Genomic DNA, 21,776 nt, shown 5'->3' with positions numbered 1-21,776 from the left:
CAGCTGTTTGAAAAAGTTATTCTTCCTGTCAATCAGCTGTTCAAATAATCACCTAGCAACCAGGAACATGCTAATGACATCATCTGCTTTTCAGCTGATTCCCCAGGGTACTTTAGAATCTCCCTCTCAAACATACACGATTAGAAATGTATCAAAACACTGACAGATTCTTTAAACATTCTGTTTAAACAGGGAAATACTGCACATTAAAAAAAAAATGTATCGACATTTTCACAATTGGACATGCTGATATACAATACAAATTAATCTGAGAATGTATACAAATCTCCTGCCAGACATGCTAACACAGATGACAGTGTTTTCATTTTCTTCAAAACAAGCACAACTAAAAAGGCCTTGTGATTTTCTTTGGCTTGGGTGGCTGTTTTAGCCTCATACTTGGCTTTGATGGATTTTACCTATTCTTCTGTCTCTTCGGTTCAGTTGAAGTGTATTACTATTTTCATGTTGTCCTTTGCTTACTTTGTTATGCTGATTGGTTTATCAGGTTGGCATTGCCTAAAAAAAAAGGGCACTATGGAGGTGAACAATGTCATTGTCAGTAATCAAAGCCAATGCAGGCCATCCCTGGTTAAATAGAATGGCCTGTTGATCATTTCCTGCTTGGCTGAGAAATAAATAAAATATTGCTTAATTTTCTATTCTTCCTGCTGACTCCTCAGATGCCAGGCTCACTACTTGAACCCAGGTCATCTAGGTTGCAGTCAGAACTCTAGCACTGTATATTTTGGGGAGGATATCCTGAAGCTGCCACAAATTTAAAGTACTTCAACAGTGTGTCTAATTAGCATCTGCTTTGTAGTCATTGGCTGCCAACATTCCAGTATTTGTAAAATGCATATAGGAAGGGCAAAGGGAAATGGATATGACTAATGAGCCTGTAGCAACTGCCAAAGAAGAATGGAAGGAAATAGCACAAAATGAGGGAAGAAGACTTGAAATATATCTGAAAGGGAATATTGTTGTGCCTGGGAATCATAATGTGTCACCTGCATGGTTGTACTTAGACATCAGTGCTGCATGCATAACAGAAATGTGGGCAGAACAAGACAGAGAGAGAAGTGAGAATGCTTATTCAGTAAAGAGACTGAATGTATTGTGCAAAACCGACTGATAGGCAGGGGCACCTGGAATGTTTGCACTAAAGCTGGAAGGTGGAGTATAAGATTTTCTGCTGGTTAGTTGCAGTAAACAGGCCAAAGACACAAGCATACAGGATAACAGTCTTAAGTGCAATGCTTAAAACAAGGCAAAGAGGAGTTTGGGATTAATATTCCTTGGATATCATTGTCCAGTAATAAAAAAAGGAGGTCCCCACAGTAATTTGGTTGGTAGGGCAGTGATTTGGAAACTGGAGTCAAACAGAAGATAAGACCCGACTAGGGAAAATAAATCTCCTTAGCATTGTCATCACCATCTCCTAGGTTTTGGAAGGAATGTGGGATACACTTTTCCAAAGTGATCACTATAGAAGTTTGTTTTGTGATCCCTACATTAGGAAAGGGAAGGACAAGAAGGGGAGAGGTTTGCAATGACAGCAGCGGACACTTTATAAAACCACAGTTTGTTGCTACATGTCGATGTTGCTTCCAACGACACCAGTGGGAAAGCTGTAAAGGTACATAGAGGGAGTAAACCCCATTCACTCCTCTTCTCTTCTGCCAGTAGCACACTGGAAGGGCCTAGCCTCTTCCTCCATAAGACATATAACCTCATCCCACTTGCTCCATTTGCTTCTGTCCCATTTCCAGTACATAATGTGGGTCTAGCACCTTATAGTTTAGCCTTCTGTCCACAGACTACTCATCCCTTCAGTCTGGCTTCATAGTGCACTGCAGTTCATATGTAAATGAAGTTAGAAGTCCTGGCACTGGATATTCTACTGCCGCAGTACTGATGTTCTTGTACTCATACTCAGCAGTGGCTTTCTTCTCTTTTCATGACTAATCTCTTTAACATAACTTCTGTGGCTGCTCATTTCTAATCCTATTTCCACCCGCCCCAACATGCAGCCACCATCACAACCCTGCCGTTTATTCCTATCGTCAAGGTGAGAGTTGGTCATGATTCAGCTCTTTTCCAGCCAGCCACCATAAGGATATTTCTTCCATGTGGCCTTAACCCTTCCCATTGGTTATTGTGTGTACTTTCAGATGTAAGGTCCTGCTGTGCCTTCCTCTCTGAATTTGCATGCTCTTGTACATACCCCATCAAGTCTGTCATGTGGAACTCTGTCAAATCCAGGCACGTAACCCGGTCCCATATTTTGCACTGCTTTTTAGTAGATGCCAGCATTGCAACAGGCTGGACCTTCCAGCAGGATGTATAATCTGGTGTCAGCCACTCACTGTCACTGTCCCTTGTTGGTTGTGCCAGCACCCAGGTGTCCATCCCAGGTCTGTTTCACATTCAAAACTTTATTCCTGTGCAACTTAGAGCTGCAAGCCTAACCAAATAGTTGGCTTTACAGTCCTGTACTATTGAGCTACTTTTCCTTCTGAAGGAACTCCACAGAACTTTAGACATTTCTTTCTATCCATTCCCTGTTTAAGTGGAGGGTGGGTCGTCTTTAGCTAACGAGTGACCTTTTTATCCTTGTGTCTTAATAGCTACATTAGTGGTAATAAATGCTAATGTCGTCAGTTGAAAAGTACGGAATTGTATGTGCTTAAAAGTAAGTTAATAAATTAAAAGATCAAACATCTTTCGTCCATTCTCAGGTTCCCGACACCTTCTGTACTGTTACTGTCAAAGAAGAAGACAGGAAAGGTGACGAAGAACTTGTAAGAGATGTGACGATGCAAAATTGTGAAACGTTGGATACTATAGGTAAGTGGGGTACCAGATGTGGAAGGAAAAATGTTATTCTTAGTTAAGACTTTTTCATTTCAAATTGCTATAGTAGATAATTCAGAAACGTGCACTTTCCATTTGTTAAAGCTTTCTGCCCCTCAGTTGGTTTATATATTCTTGATGGTTTACCTTTAAAATGTTGACGGTCGGAACATCGAACCCACTTCCGCAAACTCTGAACTGCACCTGGTCAAAACCTCAAATGCCAATGTTCTGAACCACAAAATCTCACAACCTTTTTGACCCGTGTTAGTACTTGTTTGTAGTAGTGCAGTCAGAAATGTCGATGTTTTTTTCGAGTATGTGACATTTTGGCGGTGCGGGTTTCACAGAAACATTTGGGTGGTGCGGCCGTTCGGCTTTGCACAGTCGACATTTTAAAGATAAACCAGTCCTGGCACGATAATACTATCATACCTTTGCAAAGTTCCACATGTTTAATTGACCCTCCTTCCAGTTTGACTATGTCCCAGATGTTTTAATTTTCTCCTCCTTTTATCTTTATAGTTTTTCTTTTCTTTTCTTTGGGGGGGGGGGGGGGTTACACTTATTTCTTTTTTCCATCTTGGCTATTTTATTTCATGCCAGCATTGGGTCTTTTGTTTTTACAAACTTAACCCTTCCACTTTGCATTTTGTTTTGTCTTCGTCTCCTACTGGACCAGAATTTCTTGAATATCCTCCTTTTTCAGGGTATACACATTTAAATGTACTAGCCTTTCTTCATGAAGTGTAGAATTTTATTTCTATTTGATAACCTTAGTAATGGGACCCACTTTTCTCATTTCAGAGGTGACAAGGAGGGCCCTTCATGTCATGTATGTTGCACATAAAAAAGTTGTGGCTTTGAGAATCAGAGTCTTGCCTGCAAGTTGCAAAATAATTGTAGCTTGTTTAAACGCATTAAGCTTTACTATTCTGTTCAGCCTTGCATTGCGTATAGTTTTTCTTCTCTGGAAAGTCAGTACCTTTCATTCATTTTGTTAAATCTGCTTCAGAGGAGCAGCCTTCAGACTCCGAGATGACAAGGAAGGTCTTCTGTTTAAGCTGAACAGTTGCAGACCTGTGTCTCCTCCCACCAAAGGGACCTCCTGTTCAGAATATGAGTGCATCATAAACCCCTCCCACACATTTTTTCACTTTGCCTTCCATCTTGAGATATTCAAATCTTGTTTGATATTTATTGGTCTGGGTTCATTTTTGTCTGAGATATTCCAAAGTGAACGGCACAGAGGAATACAAGGTGACTCCAAGCAGTGTAATGATACAGAACATGTAGGAGGGCGAGACTAGAGATAAATGACAGCTGTTGATACAGTACTGTGCAAGTGTACAACTGACTAACCAGACAGGTGCATCCACTGAGAAGTAACCGAGTACAGTGCAACAAGAAAAGTGTTGGCCCCAGAGTGAGAGGGATGAATGAAAGTGTGAAATGGAACAGTAAGAAATAACGGGGCCAGAAGCACTTAACTAGTATTGGTCTCTATTTTTTTTTCTTTTCTTTTTTTTAACTCAATTTTATGGCCTCCTTCTCCAGTTGCAGGGTGTGCAGTACTGGCATTCCCCAGAAGGGGGGGCACTTTGGCAGGACTGTGCCCAAATACTCTCACGTGGATGAGCAAGTGACACATCAACTTATTCCCATCCTTTCCTGGCTGGCTGTTCCATTGACTGAGCTGCTGTTCGAACCCAAGTCTTCGTGTGTGTGACTGCAAGAAGGTCAAAGCAATCAGTACTTAAGAGAATAAATCCAGGCTGTTCACTCGAAGACCTGATAATAAAACTACAAGTCTAATACTTTGGTCACATAATGTGAAGATAGAATTCACTAGAAAAGACACTGATGCTGGGAAAGATTGAAGGCAAAAGAAGATGGTGGATGAATCACATTACAGACGTAATGAATAAGAATTTGCAAGAACATGAAGCAGTTTTTGTCAGACAGGCCTGGTATGCTAAACTCAGTGAGGTCACAAGGAGTCAGATTTGACTAAACTAAAAAAAAAAAAAAAAAAAAATGGCAGGCAACTTCTAATTGTAAAAGGAGACTTATTCTTTAATATTGGAAGGTGTTGTGTAATCTATTTGTCAAGATATTTTTTTTTCTTATGGATATTTACTTTTAGTACACAGTTTTACAGTGCAGAGTTGGCTTCCCCAGTGGTGCATTCCAGGCACAGCCTGTCAAATTGAACTGGATCAGACATTGTCTTATAGAACAGGCAGAGGTCTTGTCTTAATAACATGGCAGAAAAAATCTGACAATCCCTGGAGCTTTTTAAATAGCCCATATTTACCCAATCTTACACTTTTTCAGGTAAGTAATTATTGTACCTTGACAAGTTCCTTCAGGTAGTTTGTTCAAGGGCTATAAAACATAGTACTAATTGAAGAGGGAGTTCAGGTGAGTGAGGTATAAAATAGTATATACCCTTTCAAATTAGAAGGGCTACATAATATGTCTTTCTGACTTTGCTCAATTCAGTTTAAATTGCTATTATCCATAGATCTTCAGTGATTGTATATTTTTATATTTTGACCATTTAGTCTGCATTAATAATCTGGGGCGGCCACGGTGGTGCAGTGGTTAACGTTATCGCCTCACAGCAAGAGGTTCTCCTGTTCGATCCTCAGTTGGGGTGCCTTCTGTGCGGAGTCTGCATGTCCTCCCTGTGGTCGCATGGGTTTCCTCCTGGTGCTCCAGTTTCCTCCCGCATCCCAAAGACATGCTGTATGTGGATTTGACACTCTAAATTGGCCCTAGGCATGAATGCCTGCATGTGTGTGCCTTCCATGGAAGGTTGGGCGCCGGGCTGGCAACTTGGCACCGTAAAACTCTACTGCCAATCATGAGCGGACAGTTGATCCTCTGTGGCGACCCCTAACCGGGAAAAAGCCAGAAGAAGTAGTAGTCTGCATTAATAATCTGTCCTTTTTGTGAAGCCTTATGATCCTGTATTTAATGAGGTTATTGCCACTGCAACAGATGCATATTTGTTTATAGACCATCTTGGTTTTATTTTATTTACCAAGCGGCCTTCACTTAGAAATATCCCATTTTCAAGGTGGATCTGCCCTCCCCCAAGAAAGAAAGAAATATCGAAACAGTATAATAAGAAGAAAACTGCAAGTGTAGAATTTGGAACGTACTTTACAGACTAAAGTTCTAGTGCATTCTGTAAGAGGGTATTCAGTGTAGCTGAATTACATATGATAATCCCAGTAGCTGAATTACTTGTAAAAACACCAGTGCATTCTTTGTAAGAGAGCATTTGTTGTAGTTGATTGTAGTATGCAGAAACACTGCACTAACCGTGCAGCCTACAATTAGTAAGGGGCACATCAGTGGATAATATATATATACAGACCTGAAAGCTAGATGTAAAAAATTATCAAAACAGAAACAGGTGCACCATACGTGGCAAAGGGTTTCAAGAAAGTTTACACTAGGATTTATTCCAAATAGCTATGAGAGGCAGGGGCTGAGTCACCATATTTATTATTAGATTTGCTCATTTTTAAAAGGTGTTAATTTGATTACCTTAATTCTCAGGAGGGGGAAGATCTTCTTGGCCTGCATTTTTCATTTGTGGACTATCTTGCCCTACCACAGCTGTCTGGTATTCTGCGGCAGTTCTGATGTACTGCGCAAGTGTATGCTTACGCAGTACATCAGAGCTGTGGGCAAAAGCAACGGAGAAAGCAAGATCTCCGTTGCTTTTTACAAACTGTTTAGCAAATGCCCTTGCTAAACATATTATTGAGTACCCCAGTCACAGTTTTCGATTTTTTGTTTTGGAACAAGTGTTACAAGACCTTAGAGGGGGACCATGGGGAGGATAAATTGTAAGAAAGGGAACTGCATTGGCATTTTAGATTAAATGCTACTAATCCCCCTGGACTCAACAAAGGGGTGTATATAGCTTGTGTTTTAAAACTTAAATCTTACACTGTGTAGCCAGGTGCTTTTTTTGTCAGGCAAGGATTATTTTTATTTTCATTTTATATTTGTAAACTAGCAGATAACATAATATTTTTTAAGTCTTGACCTGTAACATGTTGTTGCTTTAAGGCATGCTTTTTTTTTTTACAAGTGAGTGCATTGATGATGCAAACTGCCATGTGATTATAGGGAGGGGTATTTAAACTTGGTGTTTGTGCTTTTTGTAACAGATTCTGATGAAGTATATTTTTATACGAAAGCACTCAATCTTGTCAATTTTGCTGTGTCTTATTAAACTACTGGAAGCTCTTCTTGGCCTGCATTTTTCATTCCTGGACATCTTGCTGGTAATCTTAATTCCTGTTTTATGTTGCTGATGTGTAGAAGGTGTAATGAGCTGAGAAAACGCTAGCAATTTTAAATGCAAACTTGGATTATTTTTAGCTTCCACATTCTAATGGTTGTAAAATCTTCAAGTTAAATCTGTTAGAGCAGTCATCGTTAATCCAGCGAAAGTTACCTGGGAGTACTTTAACTGCTTCGTCTGATGTTGGGTAATACAACTAATACGTTGCTTGATGTCATCTAAGCTTACAATTACAAGTATAGCTTCATGTCATAATAGTAAGTTGATATGCAAATTAGACTTTAATGGATATTGTACCATTTTATTAGACTACTAGTTGTATGCAACAGTCTGTCTTTTCTATATATTGCGTAACCTGGGGTACCAAATTCAGAGGCATGTATGCAAGGTTCCAGCTATTTTTCTAAAATTGCTAAATTTTTAGGTTGCAAGCATTCGCTTCATGCTTTATAGTTCAGGTACTTTGTTGCAGATGCTTCTACAATATAGATGTAAGAGGCTGAGGCCTTTTAAATGTTGAATTTGAGAAGATGGATGATTAGTTTCAGCAGGTTCATAGGTTGATACTAGGCTATCTGCCCTAGGGCATTTATAAGCCTAACCAGAGTGTGTTTGGCTTTCGCCGCCCTTTTAGATTAGTTGACTGTGCCTCTGTATAGTAGGTCACAGAAGATATCACTTTTAAGGTTAGTTTACTGTGCCTCTGTCTAGTAGGGACACAGAAGAGATCCCAGGGGTAAACCTACGATCTCCCATCCACTCGTCAAGATTTCTCTTGAAGAGGGTTATTGAGAGGCTGTGCCTAACATGGATTGGGATTTTGTTCCAGAGTGAGGGGAGCCTCTGGGATATGAATCTGTCCCTCCAGCATGTCCTATTTATTTCTGTGCTGAGGTTTAAGTCCCTGGAGTGTGTAGCTCTAAGGGATTTGGATTTCCTGAGGTGGAGCATGTCCATTAATTCTGGGTTGGACATGGCTTTATACGTCAGGCACAGATCGCCTCTGAATAGGTGGTAAGCAACTGAGTACAGCTGGAGTTTCTTTAGCCTAACTGCGTAGGGCATCTGTTTGAGTCCCGTGATCCTCTTGGTGAGGTACTTTTGGGGTCTTTCCAGTTGCTGCAGGTGTCGGGTAAGCTACATCCCGAATGGGGCATTGTATTCAATTATGGGCCTGATGACTGATGAGTAGAGGGACACAATGACCTCTCTTGATCTAGATGTGAACCCTTTCATGATAAGGTGGGCTATATAGAAGGTCTTTCTAACCACTTTGGCAACGTGATTGTCAAAGGAGAGATTGCTACCTACTTGGGTCCCCAAATCCCTAATTACTTCTTCTGTACTTAATGGATTACCACCTATGTGGTAATTTGTGGGCACTTTGTTTTTCCCAAAGGGGATGACTATGTACTTTTTGGCATTTAGCTTTAGGCCATGGCTCTGTCACCAGTTATCTGTCTCTGTGAGACCCTTTTGGAGGATGCTTGTGTCAGTCGGCGAGTCGATTATGGCACCCAGTTTGCAGTCATCTGCGAACTTGGTCAGCCATAGTCCTCCCATGTTAGCCTGTACCTCAGAGAAATATATACCGAACAAGAGAGGTCCCAGGACTGAGCCTTGTGGGATGCCACTTGTAACTGGTTTAGAGTCTGACATGGCACCTGCAATTCTGACCATGTGGGTTCTATCTCTGAGCCAGTTTGCAACCCATCTTGTGACATATGGGTTGATATTTAAGCTGGTGAGCTTTTTTATGATGCCCGAGTGTTGAAGGCTTTTGCGAGGTCCAGGTAGACTGTGTGGACTACCTTCCCTTCATCTATGGCCTTGGTGACTGTTTCAAAGAAGTCGACCAGGTTCAAGAGGCAAGATCTGCCCTTAACAAAGCTGAATTGGGTGGGATCCAGTGTTTAGAGGTTCCCAATGTCTTTGTTTATGAGTTCCATGATGATACGCTCCATAGCTTTGCAGACCAGGCTAGTCAGGCTTATAGGGTGATAGTTTCTGGGGTCTGTTGTGGCACCACCTTTGTGGAGTGGGACCACTGTTGCTGTATGCCATTCCTTGGGTACATATCCTGTAGTAAGGCTGAGATTGAACAGTGACTTTATGTGAGGGTTCAGTTCTTCTTGGAGCTCGTGTAAGACGCAGCCCAGGACACCGTCCGGTCCCACTGATGCTGTGTTTTTTGCTTTGGAGAGGGCAGCTCTCACCTGTGCATCTGTGATGTCAGGGAGGCTACACACAATGTCTGTGGGTTCAGTGTATTTTTTGTCATTTTGCACTAACTCAGAGCATATCTGGGAGTTGCCACCCAGGTTCCTGACATAATTGAAGAAGGCCTTGTGATTATCTTTAGCATCTTGTGCAATTTTTCTTTCGAAGCTGGCCTTAGATGATTTTATGAGGGATCGTAGTTTCTTGCTAGTACTGATCAGAGATGCCTTCCCTTTTTGGGATTTTGCTCTGTCATGTAATAGCTTCCTCCTTCTGTTGTATAACTTATTTATGGCTAGGGTCCACCAGACAGGTCTCCTGCCTTTGGAGGAGTGAGTCTTGGTTTTATTTGGGATAGCATGATCCATGCATTCCTGTAGGTGTCCATAGAATGCATTTGTAAAGGATTCTGCGGTTTGGGCCATATTTTCCACTGGCCCGGGGGCTTTGAAGGATTCCACCTCGGTTTTGAGAAGTGTGAAGTTTGCTTTTGAGAAATTCTTCACCGTGGTTTCCTTGGCTGGGGGTGGGGATGGGATATGGATGTCCAGTGAAATTAATTTATTCTCAGATCTTACCAATGAGGGGTATACCTCTGGTAAGGAACATAGAGTCCCCATGTTGGTGATGATCAGGTCCAATATGTTTTCCCCTCTTGTGGGAGTGGTGACCAGTTGTTCCATAGCATTTGAGTTTATAAATTCTAGGAACCATTGGGCGAGGGTGTTGGGGCTTGAGTAGTGCTCCCAGTCTATGTTTGGGTAGTTGAAGTCACCCAATATAATGGTGTTTGGAAAGACCTTCATATTCTCCAGTGTTCTCAGGGAAGCCGAGTGGGGTTCCTGAGTTTGGGAGGGTGGTCTGTAGCAGGCTATAGACTGAAAGGCAGTTTTGCCCACTGCTAGTTGCACATGGTCTCCGATGCTTCGTGCAGTGCCACTAACCTGGAGGTGTGGCTATCTTTGATGAATATGGATACTCCCCCTCCTTTTGTGGTTCAGTCCGAGTTTTGGGGCCGAAAAGCATGGTATGAGGTCCACAATTAATTTCAGTATCACCAGCTAGAAATAGCAGAACGTAAAACAGAATTTTACAGATATTTTTGAGAAAGATTTTTATTTGCATGTGTGCCTAGATAAGATTATTTTTTTGTGGCTGGAGAGTAAAAATGGGTACTTTAATGTGGATGTTATGGCAGTATGTATATTGATAACAATGTGAATGTTTTTGGTATTTGTTCATTGTGGTAGACGTTTAGTAATAAAGTTATGAGCCTGTAAACAGGTGTGGCAGAAGCAGTGATGAGCAGTGCTAAAATAATAATGGAAAAATTAGAGAGTATTTTTTTACTATGATTTGATCACACTTGCATTACCCACAAGTTTTGTGAGTAGCGCAAGTGTGCTTTTAAGGAGGTGTGGTTTTAACATGAAATAAGGTTGTGGGTAAGTAAGCATAATGTTAGAGGAAGGTGGTGTGCTGTGAATGGGGGTGGGGGGAAAGAAAACCGGACTAGGCAATCACATACAGTGTAGGCAAAAGCCAGAGACCTATAGAAATATTACCAAGGCTAAAGAAACGGTGAAAATGGCTGTGAACGTAATTTCACTTTGACTGCTCCTTTGTCAGTAGTAAAATGTAAAATGCTAAGCCACAGCACTGTAGTATAACAGGGTGAATATATTGTTAAACTACTAGCAAGGGCAAACAAATACACAGTAGGCCATAGGTCTGTCATTCGTGGACAAAAGGTGCAACATGTATTGTTGAAAACAGTTTAATTACCTGACATTGTCACATGACAGATCTACAAACGTAATGGGCAGCTGTAATTGTGTTTGCAATAATCAGCATATTTGATTATCCATAGACCCATTTCCCTTTCTTATGTCTGTACTGTACACAGCCCTGGGGGACACCACTGGTATCCACATTTTAGACAAATGGGTAACCCTCCCACCCTAACTTGTTGCATCCCCTGCTTTAGTGCTTTGTCCATTGAATTATATATGGATTGGCACTTAATGCTGGTAATGTATTAATTGTTCAGCCATGTGGAATCATTTCAGGATCCTTAGTTTTGCTGTTATGTCTTCAAATAATGCCACAAGATTCCAAATATAAGATGTCCCTGTAGTGTTTTACGTCCAGCACAGGAAGGTTCCCTTTGTCATTTAGATGAACTCCAAATTGTTTGGATCTGGTGTGACAAACCGCTTTTTTGAACTGGTACCACTACAGCTTGTTACCATAATATGCATGCTACTTTTGCAAATCACAACTTCATTTGTGAAATAAATACATGCAGCACGTGACCTTTCACTTTTCACATTATGCTCATTAATCATAGAACATTTTAGACAACTGGGCCCTGTTGCCATTTATACCTTGCCAGTACCCTCCTTAGACCTATACCTACTTTTCCAAGGAGCAGTGGGCCAGTCATACCATAGGGTGCATTTGTGGGCACCTATGCAGCTTTTTTGAAGGAAGATAATTTATAACATTGCTTATTATAAAGTGGAAGTTTGTTCCAGAGAAGGGATAAGCATTGCATGACAAATCCATTTTTTTCCACTATGCTTTGTTTATTTGCTGGAGCAATTTTGATCCATGGTACTAGTGCTACTGAGACTGTTTGATTGTGGAAATATAAAAGTTCTTGGACAAAAGGAACACTAATGGTCCAAAGGGCAAGACACAAATCACCCCTAAGAAGCTTTTAGGATACTGATTAAAGAGACCATGCTTCCAGTCTCTCCTGGTAGTTCTTGTCTGTTTAAGTTTGATATTTTTTTTTTTTAGTTACAAACCTCTGGGATATTTTCAGTTGCTTTGATGTACGATGCATCGTAAAAGGGGTGTTATATTAGGTCTAATCAATGCAGAATATCAAGAGGTTAGAACTTTCCTGAATCAAGATGAAATACCTTTTGCAATCAAATGTGCCAGGTAACAAGATTCTTAACTGTTGTTGCAGTTTGATAGTCAAAGGAAAGGGAATTGTCTACCCATAATCCAAGGTCTCACTACACTTTCATTTTGAAATGGGGTGTTGTCTGTACTATAAGCTGGATAAAGGGATTGTTTACGAAATGTAACGATATTGCACTTTTTAACATTTGGTTTTAACCTGTTCTTTGAGTTGTTGACATACTGAAGTTCCATTTGGAGCTTCTGTTTACCAGAAGGGAACTTGAGGATGACACCAAGTTTGTAGTCATCTGCAGACTTGGTCAGTCAGAGTTCCCCATATGTAATTTGGAGATATATGAAATAGATGCCAAATAGTAATGGTTCCGGTACAGAGCTCCAGGGAGCACCACTGATCTTGTTCGTGTTTACTGAGGACATACCTGCCACCCTTATTACATGGGTTCTATCCCTCACCAATGTGATATCCACCTAACTGTGTAGGGCTCAATTTGGAGATAATTATCAATTTCTAGGAAATGTATTCTATTTGTTACACTGAATTTCATTTGTGAGTTCCATTTTCAGAATTTTTGTTTTATAAAGACTTTATTCAGACTCCTTAAGAAATGCTTATAGTTTGATAAAAAGATTAAATAAAATAAATTTTCTGATAAAATATTTTAAAATAATGAGTTAAGAGCCCGTCAGCTTTTAATATGGGAAACCAGTTCCTTATAAGCACATTTGCAACCAAAACTTTCAGAGAGAAAGGTAGAAGAAATTACTATCAGGTTTTAGCTTTTATTAAATTATGTGAATTTGTAAACTCAGAATTCATAGTTAACAAAATAATTTAAATTACAGTGTAGCAAGAGCTACACAAAGTAACTCAAGTAAAATCATTTGGCCAGAAAGTTAAATAGTTCAAAAATGGTTTTGCATCTTATTGTAATATAAGCAGAGTATGTTCCACTAAATCAGTTGCATTTTATTTTTCCCTCCTGTGCTTACCAAATACTAACATTGTGATAAAACCAGTTTTTTTAAACACTGATGATGATATTGTAATGCATTTAAATTTGCATATAAAATAACAGCAAAAAAATTTTGCAAATAATGCTGTCTCACTGAACCCCGGACTGTTTTGCTTCAGATAAGGACTATGATATGTTCTAATTCACAACAGACTATTATTTTATCACCAAAATATATTGCAAATCATACAGCGATTGATAGTTTATGTTGAAAAGCATAAGTGCCAACTGGAGACCACAATCAGCGTAGCCATGATAAATCCTGCATCAAGTACATCAAAGAGTTTGGTACCCACACAAAAGTATATAATAATGCAGCTACAAAAACATTAAAGTTCTGAAAATTACTTTTTTTTTTTTTTAATTGTTTGTTGACAAGATTTGTCCTACTAGGTTACAGGTATGTTTTTTCAGCGGAGATCCAAGGTGATATTTATGCTATTGGGGATATTTGGCTAAGGCACTGGGGAACTTTCCCTACTGGTAGTGTACTAGGATTCTGTTGCTGGTGATGCGTTCAACTTCCTGTTTCCATTCTGGGTGCGTAGGTGGCTCAGAGAAACAGGAGGAAGTATGGTGAGTGTGTGTGAGAAGATAGTTGCGGAAATTGAGAAGGCAAATATGGAGATAGCAGAACCTTTACGATAAAGGGAGGTAAGTGAAGCTGAAGAAGTGGAAAGTTAGTCCATATTGGAGGAGAAAGGAGGAATGAACAAGGTGAAGGAGTGAAATGTTATTAAAGAGGTACCAAATTCAGAGTGTTTATTTCAGGAGAAGTTGTTTGAGGAGGATGAAGAGAGTCAGTAGGGATGTATTATTACATCAATCCGGAGGGTTGCTGGATATTTATTTAAAAGAAATGATTAACTAGAGTGAACCGGAGAGTGAAGTGACAGTATTATGGGGTGAAATTATGGAGAAGGTTCAAGAAGAAGAGGTTGTTGAAGACACGATAAGAAAGAAGTCTTACGCACAGACAGTGGAAGAGGGAGAAAGAATTGAAGAAGTGAAGGAAGGAAAGAAGAAATTTGTCCTAAGGTTGAGCAGTAAGAAAGAGAAAGGACTTGAAAGGTATGAAGTCTGGGACACTGTAATTGCGCCATTGGGTGTTTCACCCAAGGAGGTAAGAGCCTTTATTCTTATTAATAAGGAAATGTACTGTGATATATTCTTTGAAACGGGACAGGATATGGAGAATTTTTTTAGAACGGTATGAACAAAAAAAGAACTGTAATCCTTGGAGTGAATATCTGGTGCAGGCATTTCATAGAGAAACAAAAAAAGAGTTATAATGCAATTTAGAATGGAAGTCAAAAAAGAGGAACTGAAAGAATATTTAAAGACTGAATGTAAAGATGTTATGGTCACAACAAAAAGATATGATGACAGAGGTTTATAGACTGGGGTTTGGGATTGTGGGATTATTTTGAAAATGGAAAGTGATAATGTTGTACATATTCAGAATGTGATTAATGTCAACAGTAACAGAGGATTTGTTAAATACAGATGGCAGCCACAAACATGCTTTTTCTGTGGAAAAAGTAATCACTTGTTTAATGAATGTGATAAATGAAAATGTTGTATTTATGGTAAAACAGGGCATGAATGAAAAATGTGTCATGAAATGTAAAGAATGTGGAAAAACTGGACATACGTGGGTGGATTGTGAATAAAGTTTAGAAGTTACAGAAAAAGAATGTACACAGAATCCAGTTTATGAAATAGATAAAAATATAGAAAAGGAACAAGAACGACAGGTTAGTACACAGGAAAGAAATAAAGATATAAAACATGAGGAAAGGTCGAGGGAACAAGAGGTGCTTGATACAAGCAAAGATGAGTATGTAAACTGGTAAGTAGTAAGAGGAAAGAAAAATCCTATAGGAAAAAGGAAAGAGAGGAAGAGGAAATTTAAAAGTGTAATTGTGAAAGAGAATTAAAAAAGTAAAGGACGAGAGAGGACTACTATACTAGTTTCATTTAAAGGCTGAAGATCTTGGCCTTAAATGTTAATAGTATGAAGAATATTAAAAGAACAGATATTTTAGAATGTTGTGCTTCAGTTAATATGCACATAATTATATTGGAAGATACTAGAATCTTGGAAGAGGAAAGGTTACAGACTGAAGTTTTATGGGGTGGAATTACTGTATGGAATATGGGAAAAGATAAATGCTCAGGAATAGTTGTACTATGTCAAGAAAATGTTAAAATCTTAGATTTTACAATAGTTGAACTGAGAAGAATAGCAGTAATAGATTTAAGATGGAAAACAAATGTTTACAGAGTTATGGCAACGCGTGCAATTGTTACAAAGAAAGAGAGAATGTTTTAAAAAAAAAAATAAATGATGTAGGTGTTGATATGGATGTAGTATTAGTGGGGGATTTTAATTGCAATTTAAGAATAAGAAAGAAAAACAGTAGTGATAAAATTACACAAGAGATAATGAAAAGTGGAAAGCTACACATATAGGATAATAAACACTGGACTTAAAGAAGAAGGGAGTTAAAACCAGAATCGATTACTTTTTAGTATTGGACAGTTTAAAAATTTGGCAAAAAGAGGGATAAAAAGGACAGGATTTTCAGATCATATAGCCATATGGATAAAGGTGCATGACAAAGAAGGATACATAAGAATAGGTAAAGGTGTCAAAACGCTTAATGAAAAAGATTTAAATAAAGATGAGAGGGAAAAGATAAACTATGGAAGGACCGGATCACTATCGCATAGCCAAAATTTGAAAACTCCAAAGACGATATGGCAGAGACCATATCGCTGAAGTTTTGAAATGTCGAAAAAAAAATTAAAAACAAAAAACAACTTACCTGTATGTTTTTGTAGGAGGGCAAGCCCCCCTGCACCCCCCCACATCCCTATTACTTAAATATATAAACTCCTCGATCGCACTACAGTGAGGAAAATGGCAAATCATGGGTTCCGCACTATACAGCAATCCCAATAGACAGTTGTCGGCATTTCAAAACTTCGGCGATATGGGCTCAACCATATCATCTTCGGAGTTTTGAAATTTCAGCAATGTGATAGGATAATGGAAGGACCATATAGGTATGAGAATATTTTATGAAAACTGGACAAGTAGGTGGATAAATTTTAAAGAAAAATGTAAATTTTTTGGAGTGTCAAGATGAAAAGAGAAGGATAGAGAAATTAAAATAAAACAACTGAGTCAAGAACTGTTAAAGGAAATATGAAAGAATAAAACAGCTTTTTTCATGAAAAAGAAAAGGAAATATATGATATAAATCAGGAAAAGATTAAGAGATTGTTACATAAACAATGATATTGTTTACAAGGAAGAAGAGAAGAGGTTGCACCTTACTTGAATAAATTGGTAGAAGAGAATAAAAAAATAAGGGAATTAAAGAAGAATAATAAAGGAGAGAAAATAATTGCACAAGATGGAGCACAAAATAAACTCCATAATACTATCTGTGAGCTACAAAGCAGAAATACAGAATTTGCTCATGTGATAGCAGGTGATTTCAACAAAGTTGAGCTTAAGGAGGTGCTACCCCATTTTTATCAGTATGTGGATTTCCCCACCAGAGGGGAGAATATCTTATACAAAGCTTACAGCAATATTAAAGGAGCCTTTAAAGCTATGAAGCACCCCAACATAGACGGCTGTGATCACACTGCCATCCTTCTTCTGCCTTACCTGTAAGACTTCTTTGATCAGAGTAAAAAACAACTACTAAACAAATCAGAGTCTGGCAGGAGGGTTATATGGATTGCCTTCAGGACTGTTTCAATGCCACCTGCTGGGGGGGGGTCTTCAAAGAAGCACCTACCCACAACCTCCAGTTAGACATGGACACCAATACTGACTCAGTTCTTGCCTACATAAATAAATGATTGAGGATGTAACCACCACGAAAGCCATCGCTATAAGAGCTAATCAGAAGCTCTGGCTCACCTGGAATGTCTGCAAGCTACTGAGGGAAAGAACTACAGCATTTAAGGCAAATGGCAAAGAAAGATTAAAGGTGACCAGGTTAAATCTGAAAAAGAGCATCAAAGAGGCAAAGAGGGAGTATGGGAGTAAAATTCAGATCCTCTTCCAAGACATGAGGGACACAAGAAGCCTATGCCAGGGGTGCAGCAGCTCACGGACTATAAGACAAAAACACCCCAATGTGATGACAACTTGGAATTCCTAAGTGAACTGAATTCCTTATTTGGCAGATTTGAGGATAAGAACATAACCATACCTTCTAAAACAACAACTGACAAAGAAGTTTGAGGAGGTGAGACTTGAGCTTAAGAAGGTGAATCCTAGGAAAGCAGCTGGACCAGATAACATACTTGGCAAGGTGTTGAAGGGGTGTGTGGATCAGGTTTGTCTGGTACTGACTCACATCTTCAACTCTCCATAGCAAGGGATGAAAGTTCTCTCGCATTTGAAGGAAACCAGTATTGTCCCACTTCCAAAGAAACCCAACCCTACCTGCCTCAATGGCTTCAGACAGGTCACCTTAACCTCAAACATCATGAAGTGCTTTGAGAGGTTTGTAGAGAAACATCTATCTGCAGGTTTGCCCAAGTCCTTCGAGACGCTCCAGTTTGCATACCAGGCAAGAAGATCGACTGTGAATGTGATATCAGTCACACTACATCTTGCACTAAAACACCTAGAAGGGAGAAACAACTGCATAAGGCTGCTGTATATCAACTTCAGTTCTGCATTCAACACTGTGATACCAGTGCAACTTGTGGATAAGCTCTTGAAACTTGGGATAAACAAGCACCTGTGTAACTGGACTCTTAACTTTCTGATTGGTAGTCCCCAATGGACATGCGCTGGAAACAACACCTCTCTAGACATAATCCTAAATACTGGTGTTCCCCAAGGTGGTGTGCTCAACCCTTTGCTCTTCACCATCTTCACCCATGACTGTACTGCAAAACTTAACTCAAACCATATTATAAAATTTGCTGATGATACCACAGTCGTGGGCCTCATTAGTGGTGGGGATGAACATAACTACAGGGATGAGGTGAACACTTTGATTCCCCTGGTGTGACAAGAACAATCTGGACCTGAGTGTTAATAAGACCAAAGAAATGATTATGGTCTTCAGGAGAAAGGCAACAGTTCACCAACCACTCACTATCAAAGGGGAGGTAGTAGAAAAAGTCAGAACAGCCAAGTTCCTGGACTTTCACCTCTTAGGTGACCTCTCCTAGACTGTTAATACCAACCATATAGTCAAGAAGGCTCAACAGAGGCTTCACCTCCTGAGAAAGTTCAAAAAGGCCAGGCTCCCACTGTCTGTGCTTACCACTTTTTACAGGGGAGCTATTGAAAGTATCCTCACTAGCAACTTCATAGTACAGTTCGGCAACTGCGCAGTTGCAGAGAAGAAGAAATTGCAGAGGGCAGTGAGGGTGGCTGAGAAAATCTTGGGCACAAATCTCCCTTTTCAGGAGGTTTTCCTTACAAGAGCAAAAAAGAGAATATACACAATACTAGCTGATTTAACCCATCCAGCCCACAACTGGTACTCACAACTTGTGCCTGGAAGGAGGTACCACAGCTTCTGATGTAAGTTTACCAGATTCAGGAATAGTTTGTATCCTACAGCTGTGAGACTTTTAACTCTGACTACAACCATAATACCTGATACATTGAAGCCTCTTTTTTTTTCATTTGATCCTGCTGCTCAGAACATTACTGCCAGTACATTATTATACATATGATGGCGATACTGAGTCATGTACAAGGTTAACAAGTGTAATATGGTAACCAAACAGCTGCTATTTGCTAGTCTCTATTTACTATTCATCTTAACAGTGTAGGGGTTTGGTGGTGGGTATTTATTTATTATTTATCACAGGATAATTATTTACTATTCATCTTAACAGTGTAGGGGTTTGGTGGTGGGTATTTATTTATTATTTATCACAGGATATTTATTTACTATTTATCTTAACAGTGTAGGGGTTTGGTGGTGGGTATTTATTTATTATTTATCACAGGATAATTATTTACTATTCATCTTAACAGTGTAGGGGTTTGGTGGTGGGTATTTATTATTTATCACGGGATAATGACTATTGAATGTGTTTTTCTAATGTTAACTATCTCTCGCATGCCTTACTTGTTTTCTTTCTTATGTTTTCCTCTGATACTGCTGTATCTATGTCATTTGCATTGCATTTCTCTTGGGAGGTGACATTTGTAATTTCATTTAGGCTGCACTTCTGTGGTCCTAAATGACAATAAAGTTTCTTTGAATCTTTGGAATATTTGAGGTGATTAAAAAGTATATAGAGAAGACTTTTGTAAAGAAAAAAGCAAATGTAACCCAGAAATGGAAAGTTAAAATCCAAATAAAGAAGATAATGAGAATTTGGAGAAAAGTATAAATGTGAAAGAGCGAAATGAAATATTGAAAGATATCAATCTGGACAGAGCTACAGGACTGGATGGTACTGAATATCATATGCACAATGATATGGAAAATTGGCAAAAAGTCTTTTTTTGTGGAGGTATTAAATGAATGGCTAAAGATAGGCATGGCAGATAAAGAGATATGTATTGGGAGTGTGACATTTGTATGGAAAAAAAGGAGAGAGAGAGATGATATTAAAAATTGGAGAGATTCAGTACTATTGAATAATGTAGACTATAAGATATTTAGAAGGATAGTAACTAAAAGACTAACAAATTAAGTAGATAAGTTGCTTGATCAAAAAATTTTTGGTAGATAGGGGAAAGAAATTCAGGATTTGTTATGGATAGTAAAAGAAGTAGTAGATGATATAAATAAAGTTATGGTAGGAGGTTTAAGTAAGAGATTTGATAAAATACAGTATGAATCATTACGGGATATATTAGGGACTTATAAGTCATAAAATAGTAAAAACAATTAAGTCCGTATATGAGAAAAATAATGTAAGAATAAATCTAAATGGATGGTTAAGTGAGGAAAGTAAAATGGGGCGTTAATAAGGCAAAGATGCCCAGTGAGCAGTATAATATTTGCTTTATTTATGAATGCAATTGTTAATAAAATGAACAGGATATTAAATATGTCAGGCTATAAGATAATGGAGGAAATACAATTGCCAATAATATATACATATACAGATGATACAGTGTTAACTACCAAGAACAAAGAATAAATGGAAGTGATCAGAAAGTTAATTCAATTCTTAAAGATGCTTGGTTTATATATAAATAATGATAAAAGAAAAGGTTTGGGATTCATGGGAAATATACAGTTTAATGTAGAGGTTATAGATATACTAGAAGTAGTATTTGGATCAAATGATCAATGTTTCTCTCATCATGCAAAAAAACTAGGATGAAAGGAATGCATATAAGTATATACATCTACCTCCCACAAAAAGCAGTGTCAAAAAGAAAGGCACATGTGGTGGTACACATGGCCACCTCCCTCAGAAATCATTAGCATGGTGAAAGGTACATGTGATGCTATATGTGGCTGACTTCTACAGAGAACATTAGCATGATGAAAGGCACATGTGGTTCTTCCTACAGAAAGCATTAACATGAATAAATGGCCACCTCCTGCAGAAATTATCAGCATGATGAAAGGCACACATGGTACCTCCTGCAAAAAACATAAACATGAAGAAAAACATGTGTGGTGATATACATGGCTACATCCTGAAGAAAGCATTAACATGATAAAAGGCACGTGGTAATATACATGGCTGCCTCCTGCAAAGAACATTAGCATGATGAAAGGCACGTGTGGTACCTCCTGCAAAAACATAAACATGAAGAAAAACACGTGTGGTGATGTACCTGGCCACCTCCTGTAGAAACCATCAGTATGATGAAAGGCGCATGTGGTGATATATATGGCCACCTAATGTAGAAAGCATTAACATGAAGAAAGGCACATGTGGTAATATATATGACAACCTCCTGCAAAAAACATTTGCGCGATAAGAGACACGTGTGGTGATATACATGGTCACCTCCCACAGAAAGCATTGACAGAATGAAAGGCAGTCATGGTATTATACACTATCACTTTAGAAATGGCATTCATCTGCTTTTCTGTCTGCTGAGCAGTGAAAGAGTTGGGTACCTCAAAAGTTACATAGGGGAATATATTCATCCTAGTAATAGAGGAAGCTGAGACGCACTTTGCAAGGGAAACTTGAGGATCCAGACTTCTTTAGTGACAAAACCCCAACAGTTATTTATGATATTTTATGGATGAATGACACAGAGCCTAGATGACACCAAATAGCCTCTATGGCATCCCAGAAGAAATAAGTTGGGGGGTAGTGTGAAGATAGTTGAAGTCTGCCGGCCTAGCCAGATAGAATTTTGGAGATAATTCTGTTATTTATCAATATTAATATAAGCCACAGGCTTGTTCTCTTAAATGGGAAAAATGGTGTTAAATGTG

General features: G+C 38.9%; 1 protein-coding gene across 1 annotated transcript in view; it reads left to right on the top strand.

Annotated features, from left to right (window-relative positions):
• The window catches only part of LOC122790379 (zinc finger protein 184-like), a 161,773-nt gene that overhangs the window by 106,953 nt on the left and 33,044 nt on the right, over positions 1-21,776 (top strand). The window contains exon 4 of the mRNA XM_044057892.1: positions 2,742-2,850. Within this exon, the coding sequence (XP_043913827.1) occupies positions 2,742-2,850 (109 nt within the window). The remainder of the gene's footprint in view (positions 1-2,741; positions 2,851-21,776) is intronic.

The sequence above is a fragment of the Protopterus annectens genome, chromosome 16.part0 (assembly GCF_019279795.1).
Source record: "Protopterus annectens isolate FY-2018-M chromosome 16.part0, PAN1.0, whole genome shotgun sequence".
NCBI classification, from domain to species: domain Eukaryota; kingdom Metazoa; phylum Chordata; order Ceratodontiformes; family Protopteridae; genus Protopterus; species Protopterus annectens.
Note: the sequence above shows the minus strand (reverse complement) of the source record. Positions and strands in the feature narration are given on the sequence as shown.